At 36.8% G+C, this 14332-nt stretch overlaps 1 protein-coding gene across 1 annotated transcript; it reads right to left on the bottom strand.

The window, feature by feature from the left end:
• Nucleotides 1–279: 279 nt before the first annotated feature.
• LOC124606025 (uncharacterized protein PF11_0207-like) lies at nt 280–12142 on the bottom strand. The gene is made up of 2 exons (XM_047137989.1): nt 11263–12142; nt 280–512 (listed from the first exon to the last, which is right to left on the bottom strand). Exons 1-2 carry the CDS (start codon nt 12140–12142, stop codon nt 280–282), a joined length of 1113 nt encoding a protein of 370 aa, XP_046993945.1.
• Nucleotides 12143–14332: the final 2190 nt, after the last annotated feature.

Here is a 14332-nt window from a genome sequence, read left to right as displayed (position 1 = left end):
CGCTTTAACAATTTTCCCTTTCTTACACCGAGCGAGGTGGCGCAGTGGTTAGACACTGGACTCGCATTCGGAAGGACGACGGTTCAATCCCGCGTCCGGCCATCCTGATTTGGGTTTTCCGTGATTTCCCCAAATCAATCCAGGCAAATGCCGGGATGGTTCCTCTGAAAGGGCACGGCCGACTTCCTTCCCCATCCTTCCCTAATCCGATGAGACCGATGACCACGCTGTCTGGTCTCCTTCCCCAAACCAACCAACCTTTCTTACATTCATAACTGACTAAAGTGGCATCATCATTAAAGGCAAGGCTGTTTCTGGCGTAGCTTTTTTTAGAGAAACAGGACAGAGTTCTATAGGTACATCACATGTGTCACTTTGAATAATACCAACTCTAGTCATTTTCTCTTTCATAACATCAGATGCTAGTGGCACAGTAGTGAACTTTCTTGCTGATTGTTTCAAGTTAGACATTTCAATCAACCTTCTATAGTTCTTCTCATTGGCATTCTTTCCTGCATAGGAAACCCTGAAAATTAGTATTTCATATCTGAGTCATATAACGGGTTCACTTCTACACCACACTGGAGCTGCTCGAATTAGAGGATCATCAAAACACAGGCACTTTAGTAACAGTTTCAGTCTATGCTTCAAAAATGAAGCTCAGTACACATATCGCATAAACTGTCCTTGTTATGTCTGTGGACTCCACAGTTCAAAACACCCAATTGCTGACACAACTTCTTCACTTTAAAAACTTTCGAATTTTTCTTCAAAATATCTTCAGATTATGACATACTTGGTCATAAGTCAGTTTGTAGTTACATGGTGACAGAGATCATGGCAAAAAATTGGCTGAAACTATGGGTGGATATAGCACTATCTACATCCAATAATGTGGTCGACACACACACATTTGTTTTCACAGGTTTTCACAGGATCCATGTGGCTTAAGCCAAAAGTGACCAAATAAATTTCTCACTGGAATGAGAATACCTTTAATATGATTCTCACCACGGCCACTCTTGCAGTAAACCTCTTTAACAGTTATGTACCGGAGGAGGGGGGGGGGGGGGGCAATGAAGTTTTTTTGGGCTACAGCTCCCATTGTATGGAGTATTTTATTTTATATGACATTTATTGTAATGATTATTGCTACAATGTTTATAATATGAAGAGCCTTAGGTTTACACTCATTGCTAAGTTATAGCAGCTATTATGACTGGATGTGTAGTAGCACAACATTCACCCTCAATCAATTGGTAAACAGTGTGGTGAGAGGAAGCTTATATTTCCATGGCACACTGATAGAAAGTATAAAAAGATGAAACTAACAGATGTTGGAATAAGAAATTTGCTTGAGAACTCAGACAGTGAATTTAATGGGATGCTATTGGAAAGTTCAAGCAGTGAAACTGAAGATGAAATCATGGAATTTCTAGATCAAGTAGTGTCTGACAGTAGCAAGTCAGATGAAAATGAACAGGGTAAATATTGATATTTATTATTGTTTGCAGATATTACTGAGTATATTAGGATTTCTACCTCACTAGGTGAGTAGTTAGCATACTAGGCTCCAGTTCCATTCTCATACTTTCAGACATTCAAGCAACAAGAACGTGACCCAGAGTGGAGACACAAATTGATCATGAAGACAGAGAAATGGTGGACCCAACAAGTATGATATGGAAGATAGAGCATTACATAAACCAGAGGCAGAGGTCTACTGCTAACATAACGAGAGCTACAAAAGGAACTAAGCCCAGCATAAACCCTAATACACAAGGTAAAGCTTGTCTCATGTACTTTGATGATAACATCATGGATAATACAGGGTGATTCAAAAAGAATACCACAACTTTAAAAATGTGTATTTAATGAAATAAACATAATATTACCTTCTGTTATACATCATTACAAAGAGTATTTAAAAAGGTTTTTTTCACTTAAAAACAAGTTCAGAGATGTTCAATATGGCCCACTCCAGACACACGAGCAATATCAACCCGATACTCCAACTCGTTCCACACTCTCTGTAGCATATCAGGCGTAACAGTTTGGATAGCTGCTGTTATTTCTCGTTTCAAATCATCAATGGTGGCTGGGAGAGGTGGCCGAAACACCATATCCTTAACATACCCCCATAAGAAAAATTCGCAGGGGGTAAGATCAGGGCTTCTTGGAGGCCAGTGATGACGTGCTCTGTCACAGGCTGCCTGGCGGCCGATCCATCGCCTCGGGTAGTTGACGTTCAGGTAGTTACAGACAGATAAGTGCCAATGTGGTGGCGCTCCAGCCTGCTGAAATATGAATTGTTGTGCTTCTTGTTCGAGCTGAGGGAACAGCCAATTCTCTAACATCTCCAGATACTGTAGTCCAGTTACAGTAGCACCTTCGAAGAAAAAGGGACCAAAAACTTTATTGGCTGAAATGGCGAACAAATGTACAACTAAATGAAACTTTATAGCTCCCTTAATTCGCCGACAGATAGTGCTTGGCTCTGCCTTTTGTCGTTGCAGAGTTTTAAATTCCTAAAGTTGTGGTATTCTTTTTGAATCACCCTGTATTATGATGTATACCATCCAAAAGACAAGCATTCTTTGAGAATCATCTCGTAGCAAAGCAAGCTGGGATCAATTCCATGTTCTTTTGTTATTTGCCTCCTTAAATGATTTTTTTACTTTATCATTAGTGTTAGTGAAAGATGTGCCATAAGATAAATCTGTAACTCTGAGTAAGACCAGGTGCAACTTTGCAAGTTTACTAACTAGCAGTTATTTCCTATTCCAGTCACACTGTTGACATGCAAACAGATGTAATTATTACATCACTGATATGGTTAGGAAATGAACGCATAGAAATCCTTAAAGTATTCCTGAAACTAATTGATGGAACACCAGAACTTAATTAGTTTCCAAGTACTAACACTTTTATTATTGTATTGTTTATCTAGCTATTTTTGCAGTTTTTGTCATCAATAATACTCTTTTCAGTTGGAACTCTTATTGTAACATAAAATTTACATCAAAACCAATTTTTCTGCACTATTCAATTAATCTGAGATGTAACATTCTTATGGCAAATTATCAAAATTACAAATTTAACAATGTGAAACTGTAGTAACCATTTTTCCAAACTATATAAGCATTGCGCCTGAAGCTACTCTTAAGCCAGTCTGTTCCGATATTTTGCATGTGGAACCTGTGTCAAAACAGCCAATTGTACTTGTGCAATAAATTGTTTAACTTAATGAGAAAGTGGACTGTTAATTAGAAGTGTTAATAACATATGCAGATTAATTTTAATATGAAAAACATTCAGTCTGTTCTGAGAATTTAAGTGTCGAACCTGCGTCAGTGAAAATGGCTATAATGTACTCATGCAATAACATCTTTAACATAATATGAAACCAGACTGTTAATTAGAGCTGATAATAAGATACGTAGATTACCCTGAATATGAAAAACAATAAGCCTGTTCCAAGATTTACAGCATGAAACCTGTGCCAGTCAAAACAGCAATAATGTAGTGAAGCAAAGATGTTTTGCCATCAATAACAAGATGGACAGTGAAGTAGGACAGTTAACAATGATCACTGATTAACTCCAATATAAAAGTACAACATGTATTGTTCATCTGAGTGAGACTGTTTGTTGGTTGGTTAGGTTATACTGTACAGTGACTATTATCGCATAAATAGGAGGTGCAAGACATGCATACCTGGTAAATGAAACTTTACTATGTAATTAAGAGATGGACTGGCCATAACTAATTCAATGAAGGGGTGAGGGTGTCTGATGTTTATGGAAGTAAAACCTGTGGAAAATAAATGTGTGTGTGTCGACCGCATTATTGGATGTAGATAGTGCTGTATCCACCCATATTTTCAGCCAATTTTTTGCCATGATCTCTGTCACCAAGTAACTACAAACTGTGTGTGTGTGTGTGTGTGTGTGTGTGTGTGTGTGTGTGTATACCTGTCCTTTTTCCCCCTAAGGTGAGTCTTTCCGCTCCCGGGATTGGAATGACTCCTTACCCTCTCCCTTAAAACCCACATCCTTTCGTCTTTCCCTCTTTGTTTATATATATATATTTTGTCATGTGATATTTTGTGTAATGTAATATCTTGTATAGACACTTTTTATTAACCTGACTCATTCCACATCCTTACGAAGTGTCGTATTCATGATCTATGGGAAAAATGCTAATCTAATCCAATCTAATCATAAGGTTTAAAGTACAGTCACCATCATGTCTTGTTACATTTTAAACTTGCAAGCACCACTTAATGTGCCATTAAAGTGTTCAGAATCGTGAAACTATTGTTGGAGATGTTAAGATGAACATCACACTGGTTTGACCCTTGGTTGTCATGAATCAGTTGTACTGCCAAGTTTAAACATATTTTGGAAGGTTTTTCATACTCATCTAGAAAATGCTTGGGCCAAGTTCATTTTACACAAACAACAAGAAAACATAGCTTGTTCAGCTTCATTTATTCCAGCCAATGTTGAAAAAGAGAAGGTATGAAAATGGTGCAATAAGTCCAGTAACATGATCATTTGTAAGCAAACTGATCATTATCAATGGCATCAAAGTTAAATAAAGGTTCATAAGGGAGGGGACACTTTCTGATTTTATCTATAATGAATATGAGGTCATGATTGTCAATGTAAAAATTTTAACTGAATCACCTTCTTTCACTGTAAAATACTCTAGAATTTATGTGTTTTGAAGGTCAAGCCTTCATCATTACAATAATCATACAAGAATCTCTAAAAGTGACTAATATAAAAGATAAACAAGAACAATAAAAGTCATAATAAAATAATGTGGCTACTACCCTTGCAGCCTTCTCCTCTTATGATGTTTATCCACACCACCATCAACTGATTAAACAGATTCAAATGGAATTCCATATATTCCCTGGGTACTGGCAGTGTCACAGTAACAGATATATGCACACTTGGTCCATGTATCTTCCTGAACACCATGTCCTACAGGCAAACACAGAGTGTTTCAGGGGAAAAATGGTCAAATGTGTTTTGAAAAAATTGGCTAAAAGTAAGATATAAAATACATTAGAGAAACATTTGCTGTACATGACTATGAGTATCATTTGAAGGTATGACAAATGCTTCTCTGCCAGATTTTATTTCTTATTGTTCAACAAATCATTTCACAAAACAAAACATTTGACTTTTTTATTTTCAAGTGTTGTGCAGAAAGCATGATTCTATTGACACCTCACTGATTTTTCTAGAACTGCTCTCAAAATGTCCTAAACTTTTTATTTTATTCAAATGAAGCCATTTTGCAAATCAGATATCACACCAATCCATTTTTTAGGCAAAATAGCTGAGCTTGAAGAGATGAACTTTTTGACACCTCATTTATATAGCTAGCTGTTTCAGTACGCCCTCAAGTCTCTAATTAAGGTTTTCTTAATCACTAAGATTACTTTAAAGCAATTAAATTTTTTTTCAAAACTAGACTTCATGCTAGTCAATTTGATACTCCATTTTTCCATTTCCCATTCTTTGAAAATTTGGACAAAAATTTTCCCTCATATCATTAATTAATTTTTTCATAATTACTCTGATATCTTTCAAGCAAATAAACCCTTTTTGTGAACCTGGACCTCATGCTGGTCAATTGACATCCCAGTTGTCCAAATCCTACTCTTCATTTGGCTTACTTACCAATTGTGTAATTTACAGGGACTCTGGTTTTTGCTCCATTTAAACTTTTTTGACAATAAATGCAGCAAATGAAATAAGAATGGCTAAAAAGTGAGTGCAACAGGAAGTACAAAGTAGAAAAGTAGGAATGATTAGATGAGAAATGTAAAGCTGTCAAAGCATACATGACTATAGAAAAGATAGAGACCGTTTTGAAAAATTAAAGAAACCCTTGGAGCAAAGAGTGCCAGATGTTTGAACATCACAACTTTCAATGCAAAATAGTAAAAATCAAAGGAGAGACAGCTGAAAAGTGGAAGGAATACAGATAAGGGCTATGTAAAGAAACAAAGCATGAAGCAGTAGAATGAATATGTTTGACGTAATAGAGCACTGAGAGAACCAAGTTGAAGCAAAGCAGATGACATACTCTTAGAATTAATGCAGCTCAAGTTGAAGAGGGAGGCCAAGGCTTGACTGACTACAATAAGCAGGTTAAATTTAAATGGATGTAGGTTGCAGTTGCTATGCAGATGCAGAGATGATGAGATTTGCACAATGTAATTTTTCCTCCTATCTACGTAATTCTGTAGCTCTCAATTCGTTCGAGCAATAAATCATTCATGATAGGAAACACAGTCATAGCTCAGTCACTCAAAATGACTCTGAAATTTTACTTGTTAGAATGAAATCAGGCGATGATTCTTCTTCTCTGCAGGCTCGTGCTTTGCGGCAGTCTGCTAATCTGTACAAATAAAATGCCTCGTAATTTTGGGAGCGTAGTATAATCAGTCGGGAAACCTCATATCAAGCGGATATTTGGCTTTGATGAAGTTTAACCTTCCGAAGAAGTAATGGAGCTCTTGGATTATTAAATGCAGGTTTGTATCCAGTCTTTCGGAAGTTCCCTTCTGATTAACAACTACGCAATATATCGATAAATATCATTAATTCTCAAATTTCCAATACACACCTTTTATTTGAAGGGGCAATCTATATATATTTCCTTTTTAATCGTACAGTTTTGTCTCAGTTATCTTCTGTCACAAATCTCAATAATCAGATTACAGTTCTTCCAAACCAAGCTCAGGCTAATCGGCACGAAGACAATCTCCGAAGCTCCCTTTCTTTTTTTTTAACAACCATCAGAGAGAGTACTACATAGAATACTTATGCGCTCATGGCATAGCTATTGTATGAACTACTTTTCGCATGGATTCTGCGAGTATGAAGATAGAAAATTAGTAAACATCATTCAAGGGTAGAATTGTATCTGAATAATTCATCGAATATAAAGAGATATTACAATTGCCCCTTGCAGCGAGCAAAGTTAATGATAATACACTTTGCGAGCTAACTGAAAAAATCTGTTGGGTTGTTTATTCAAAAGAAGAATATTTTAAATTAGTAGAATTTTACTATAGAGAGTATGGGTAACATGTTAAGACAATAAGTTACGAGAATACCTAAGCTGTAGGTTTTACATGTACCGGGGTATACTCGGATCCTGAGTACATAACCAGGTAAGATGTAGATTGGTGTAATTACGAAAAAGGTCTACCCATTTGGGAACTGGCCTTCACAGGGAAACCCTGGAAAACCCAGAAGAATAGACCCCAGCTCAGGTATTAAAGAAGATAGGAAAGCCTAAATCCAGTAATTTTGAAATATATAGAAGCTCTATAGATTAGATCGAAGGAAAAGTGCCTCATAGCCAAAAAAAAAATTTTACAATATTGCTCAAAAAAAATTTTCAAAATTCTTCTTTAGACGATGTATCCGGCGATCTCGTTGTTAAGTCTATGGAGCAGGAACACTGGATACGGACACTGGGTAGGCGACGTACAGTGTTTGGTGGAGGCGGCACGGAGGACAGGCGATGGCTTATGGTACAGGATAGAAGCTGGTAACGTGCCGTAGAAACAGGAAGGTGATCTCAGGAACAGATGGTCAGGGACGTGAACATGAAACAGGTTTAAAGTGGAATAAGAAAAGGTTCTGACTGAATAAATCCCTGGAAGAGAGTGGATTAAGGCAACGAAGTCCATATTTCATCGTTGAACTCAAAATCGGAGTGGATTCTTATATTCTTTCATCTGTACTAGGCTGGAATATCCATCAGTCCTGACAATCACGAATTTTTTTGTAGTCCTCAATACCAAAGATGTTTTGCATTACAACTGCTGATTGTCCAAAACATTGCCAAATAGACTGTGGCCAATTAAATTTTGTTGTAGCTCATATCGAATGTATTCCTCTCAAAAAATTTTTTAATCTAATCTTCGTTTTGTTATAGTGCAGGTGGAAGTAGAGCATTTAATCTGTCCGAGGTTTGCTTTCAATTACGAAATTATGCATAAAATTTCAATTTATACCTGATGAAAAATTTTAAACATAGGCATATGACACTGACTCCACAAAAGGAATAATTTGAAAAATTTTCATTATTCTTATAATTAATTGATTTATAGATCCACTTGCAAATAAATATCATTAATGATGACGTATGTTCATTTAACAAATCATCCAATCACAGAATCTTCTTCATCCTCTCATGAACATTTATGGAAATATATTTCAACAATTATGTCCATAATATGAAACACACAAACTGCTATTCTTAAAAAAGTTAATTAAAATTCTTAAATTAATTCTCCTGGTAAAGAAGGCATAATGAAAAATCTAAAAATTATAATAATTTTCTCTCGCGCAACCAGAGAGTTTCTTCAATTGTTTGCAACAGTGACATTATCGACTGTTGCTTCATTTCACAGTTCATTTGTTTTCTTGCGCGAACAGTGCACATCATACTCACAGCGTATTTACCTACAAATCCCACACTGTTCAAGTTTCAAACACAATTCTCACATAAGTGCCGTGTCTTGAGGAAATGTGGATGCACTTTCATTGTATATCACTGTGGCTTCTGATCATAGTCCACACTTACAAACACTAGTAATTAACAAATTCTTCCACCTATCTTAAAATTTTTGTGCTAAACTATCACAGGAGTAATCTCACTGTCTCTTAACCTATCACAGGAGTAATCTCACTGTCTCTTAACCTATCACAGGAGCAATCTCACTGTCTCATAACCTGTCACAGGAGTAATCTCACTGTCTCTTAACCTGTCACAGGAGTAATCTCACTGTCTCTTAACCTCTAGACAACATAAACTTCTTGATATTTAAATACACATTTGACTCATAGTCAAATTCCACTCTAAATTCTTCTCCATATTTGGTATCACAGATCTACGATCCTTCAAAAAATTTCTTAATATCATTATGCGGGAATAATCCCTTTATTCTTTTCGATTCGGGATATGCCAACAAGTATGATCCAGGATTTGGTATATTTACAATAACATATGGTCCGGTATAAATAAGATTCCATTTCTTTATGTTCTTCATCAGTTTCGAGGAATGGATGTGTCGCCTCAATAAAACCTTTTCTCCAAGATGAAACGTCTGAATCCGGTGAATCCGTTTTTCATATGTCAATTTCCGTTGTATTGCCTTTTTAGTTAAATTGACAAGTGCGAGTCGAATCTTTTCTTCCCATTTTAAATTCTGGTCTTCATACTTTTCGTCCGTTGCCTCCAGGTTTTGGAACGACTAAGAGCGGAGAACAATATGGACTAGTTGATGGCTCAATCAAGTTCCATTCTAACATTCTATTTATCTCCCTTTGAACGGATTGTTTTAAACGCCAGGGGATCGGATAGTGCGTGTAACAGTAAGTCTGATGTGGCTTCACTTGTAGGTGACAAATATACCCTTTAATAAGTCCTGGTTTCTCATCAAAAATCTCTTCATATGCCTCTAACAAACAATGAAGCTGCTGCCTTTGTTCTCCGGGAAGCTGATTTGATTCACTAGCTTTTATCATTGTTGTTTGGTTAAAGTCCTCCTGTTGCATCAAATCCTTTGAAAGCTCCTTCCAACGACCGTTTGTAGTGTCAATTAATTGAATTATGGCACCGCGACAATATTTCTCATGCACCGTTTCCTTTTTATTTAAATCCAGTGCTATCTCTTCTCCATTTAATCTAAATTTAACTATTCTTTCCAAAAAATCAATCTGACAATCGTACTCCTGCATACTCCCAATACCAAGAATACAGTCCACTAATAACTTCTCCACTACAAGGAACGTGCGTTTTATTGCTACATTTCCTATTTTCATCTATAATTGTGTTTGTATTTTGACATTGGGAGAGCGTGCTCCAACAGCTCTGATGATTTTGCAGTTCTGTACTGGCAAAATTGGTACCTTCTTCTTCCTAATAATTCTCCGAAAAAGAGCACCTGAGATGACATTGGCGGAAGCGGCGGTGTCTAATATCACCACTCGTTGGAACTTCCTCTATTTCAACAAATACTTCCGATACCGGAACACTTGATCTGTCATTATGACACGTTATTAAATCCTTTGTTAACTCTTCAGTCAACAGCTCACCATCATTACATCTTAACAATTGTAATTTTACTGTTTCGCCCCTAACAGATCCCCTGACCGCTCCTCCGGGGCACGATGCGGTCACGTTTAGTTTGACTGATTGTTGGTCCGATTGGTATTTGTCTCTTCAGCTACTTCAGTGATTATCGGTTGTTGTGGTGAATTCTGACTGTATTGCCTTGCTTGATTCGTGTAATTATTGTTGTTGTTTTGCTGGTGTCGGTAGAACTGTCCTGTGTTGCCATACATTGGATTATATCGATTAAAATTCCTACTGTTCCTAAAATAGCCCCTCGCTGCACCATTATTAAAGTTTCCATTATGGTAATAATTATTGTTTGCATTTTGTCCATTGCTAAGTCTCCTCGGAGAGTGTAGTTGGTTATGATTATAGTTACTGCTACCATTACTGCCATTCCCACTCAAGTTGCAGATCGGATTCGCTTCTATTGCTCTTCTTTGAAATGAAATTTCTCTTGCCCTTTTATTGTCCTCCTCAATTATATCAATACGATCAAGCGTAGTCATAAATGAGTCTATATCCTTATCATTTATATACAACAGCTGACTCCTTATACTGGTGGGTAGTCTGGACTTGAGTATTCTAAGTATATCCGGCAAAGGAATCGGTACATCCCAATACAAAGATTTATTAATGTATTTCTCAAAATATCTCTTTAGAGATCCTCTAGAAAATGAGAAAGACTCAGGATATAATACTTCCTGCCTAAGTCTTTCTTGTACTCCAGCAGACCAATATTTTGCTAGAAAAGCCTGCTCAAATTCTTTGTAACATTTACAAGAAGATGTTTGTTCGGATGCCCACAATGCTCCTGTTCCTTGTATATATCCAGATACAAAACTAATCTTTTGCCATTCTGTCCAAGATCGTGGAAATAGACTACAGGATGAACATTCTTTTTGTCAGGGTTAAAGATTTGAAATTGTCTCTGTTTAATCATCTTCTCCTCAACGCTACTACGATTCCAAAAATCATCCTGTTCGTACTTTTCCCTGTGGCTATCCGTTATATCGAATCTAACTTGTGACGTTCCAGTTCTGTCTACATCGGATCTTGACGTGGACGGAAAGTCACGCACAGATTGAGAGTTTTGTTTCCTACTTCTCGGTGTTTCTAAATCCTCCTGCGAGAGATTTAGTGATCTTTCGATATTTTCTTTCCAACGCGAGAAATCTTCGCCAAGTTCTTCTCGAACTTCCTTTAACCCTTTGTTAAAAAAATTATCCTCGGAACACTCTGAAATTGACTGTAAAGCTACTTTCACAGTTTCTTCTATCGTTTCCGAAGGAAAATTTTGCTGCTCTAACGTCATTTCTGAAAACTTTCCTGCAAGTACATTCATTCTATGTTCCACTGTCGTCTGTTTTTCCTTCACTTCGTCAAATTGCTTTCTTAGATTATCTTGGGATTCTGTTATTTCTGGTATCATAGCTAAGGAACACTGTATGTCCTTTTGAGCTTGTATTACTTGAGGAAACAGTTCTACTTGTTTTTGTATCGTGTCAATTTTGACGGATACATATTCGGTTAGTTCAGCTTTTAATTTACTATTGTTTTCTTGGCACTGTTGGCGGACCTGCTCAATTTGAGCAATAACATTCTGTTCGGTCCTTTCTGCCTGTTCTTTTATTTCCTGTGTCTGGGTATTTAATCTCTGATCTAATTCGGTAAAGGTTGCTCTTAACTGATTTTGTAATTCTGTTTGATTTTTGGCTAATTGATTTTGGAGTTCATTTTGTATAACGGATAAGTCTCGTTTTACCTCCGCTTGGCCTTCGGCTAATAGAGACAACTGTTGCATAATAACAACTAATGTGTCAACAACCCTCTGATCAGCTGTTGTATGAATGTTTTCTGAACCAGCGCGATTATTTATATTGCTACCGCTAGCCACAACAGTCTCAGAATTGCTATCTGTGGCGTCTGCTTCTGCGCAAACAGCTGAAAGCTGTTGCACGTCTCGTTGCTGATTCAGTGACATTTTAAACGCCGCTCTAGTCAATACCATTAAATAACTGTCAATATCAGGTTCTAATCACTAAATACAGTTTCAAATTTCCTGTCGTACACACACTTAACTTTCAAATTACTTCACAGATGGTATAAAGTATGATGTCCGGATACGAAAATCACACAATATACAGTTCTACAATCTAACTACTATCTGGAAAAAAGTTCTTTCTAAATTGATTTTAAACTATTTTACCCACAGGATAAAAAAAATTAGATTTCTCTGGCCTTGTTCTGTAGTCTCGGTGTTGTCCAATAGTTGAAATCGTTTCTTGGTATCAGCAATCTTTTACTATGGGCACCGAATCTCTCTTCAGATTAGTTACCTCTCGTTCTCGTGGGTTTTCATGAAACAAAAAATACATATATTATATAACAATCCAAGAGAGTCCTGTCACACTGGCGCCACTGTAATTTTTCCTCCTTTTCTACGTAATTCTGTAGCTCTCAATTCGTTCGAGCAATCAATCATTCATGATAGGAAACACAGTCATAGCTCAGTCACTCAAAATGACTCTGAAATTTTACTTGTTAGAATGAAATCAGGCGATGATTCTTCTTCTCTGCAGGCTCGTGCTTTGCGGCAGTCTGCTAATCTGTACAAATAAAATGCCTCGTAATTTTGGGAGCGTTGTATAATCAGTCGGGAAACCTCATATCAAGCGGATATTTGGCTTTGATGAAGTTTAACCTTCCGAAGAAGTAATGGAGCTCTTGGATTATTAAATGCAGGTTTGTATCCAGTCTTTCGGAAGATCCCTTCTGATTAACAACTACGCAATATATCGATAAATATCATTAATTCTCAAATTTCCAATACACACCTTTTATTTGAAGGAGCAATCTATATATATTTCCTTTTTAATCGTACAGTTTCGCCTCAGTTATCTTCTGTCATAAATCTCAATAATCAGATTACAGTTCCTCCAAACCAAGCTCAGGCTAATCGGCACGAAGACAATCTCCGAAGCTCCCTTTCTTTTTTTTTAACAACCACCAGAGAGAGTACTACATAGAATACTTATGCGCTCATGGCATAGCTATTGTATGAACTACTTTTCGCATGGATTCTGCGAGTATGAAGATAGAAAATTAGTAAACATCATTCAAGGGTAGAACTGTATCTGAATAATTCATCGAATATAAAGAGATATTACAATAAGAAAGCCAAACATGGAGAGATGCACGAAAGTGGTCTTTGAGCTGAAGACTACAAAAACTTACCTTTCCATCAATCAAACAACATTTCCTTGATTATTACATTTTTTCCTACTTCAGATCTTTAATTTCCAATGTTGATCTAATAGTTACAGCTCACTATCTAAACAGGTAAGTGTCAGATTAAGAATATGAAGATTGAAGCTTAAATTCTCAATTAGTATCAGTATCTGTCTCTTCTTTCACCTTTCTCAACGCATTTGTAATGTAAGAAACGCTAAGTTGCACCTAGGTTCAGAGGACTTGTTAAACTGCATGTCACCTATTACCAGCTGGGTGGGGCAGATTAAACATCAGAGGAAGCCAGAGCCATACTACCCTGCCATATGATCACACTTAGTAAAGCACCATAATGTTCAGATGAACATTCAGGTTGTGGACAGCTTTAGATTTTAACCTAATGTTATTTGAATATGAATATCAATATATTTCATGAATATTTTGGAACCAGAGGTGATTTATCCCTCAGCACATTTAGCACATGCTGTGGACCTCTTGTGTCAAAGGGTCTCCAGCCACACTGCAAGTTCTAAACTGGAAATATTAACAAAATTTAGACTTACGTGCGCATGAGTACGCAATGCAAACAATAAATAATTGACATAAAACTGTGTCTTTTTAATGTTTGAAGAATATAGTCATTATATTTTGTATTACAAACAGGCACAAGTGATGTACTTACATGTTCTATTCCACTGTTTTCTGCTATGCCTTATTATGAAATTGCATCCCAATATTGCCAACACAGGTTGTTTGCATCTCATTGGCAATAAAGTTTGCCTTCATATTATTTGTTGATATACTCTTTGTTGATATACTCTTGAACCCCCCATGAACCATGGACCTTGCCGTTGGTGGGGAGGCTTGCATGCCTCAACGATACAGAGAGCCGTACCGTAGGTGCAACCACAACGGAGGGGTATCTGTTGAGAGGCCAGACAAA

Source organism: Schistocerca americana, chromosome 3, assembly GCF_021461395.2.
Source record: "Schistocerca americana isolate TAMUIC-IGC-003095 chromosome 3, iqSchAmer2.1, whole genome shotgun sequence".
Classification (NCBI taxonomy): domain Eukaryota; kingdom Metazoa; phylum Arthropoda; class Insecta; order Orthoptera; family Acrididae; genus Schistocerca; species Schistocerca americana.
This window is presented reverse-complemented; position numbering and strand designations above follow the sequence as displayed.

Bases quoted from the DNA above. Each gene is read 5' to 3' on its own strand.
- LOC124606025 (XM_047137989.1), bottom strand. From the start codon at position 12,142: ATGTCACTGAATCAGCAACGAGACGTGCAACAGCTTTCAGCTGTTTGC. The intron at 513-11,262 runs GTAGGAAACAAA...TTTCCTATGCAG, and splicing joins GGATTTAGAAACACCGAGAA to GAAAGAATGCCAATGAGAAG.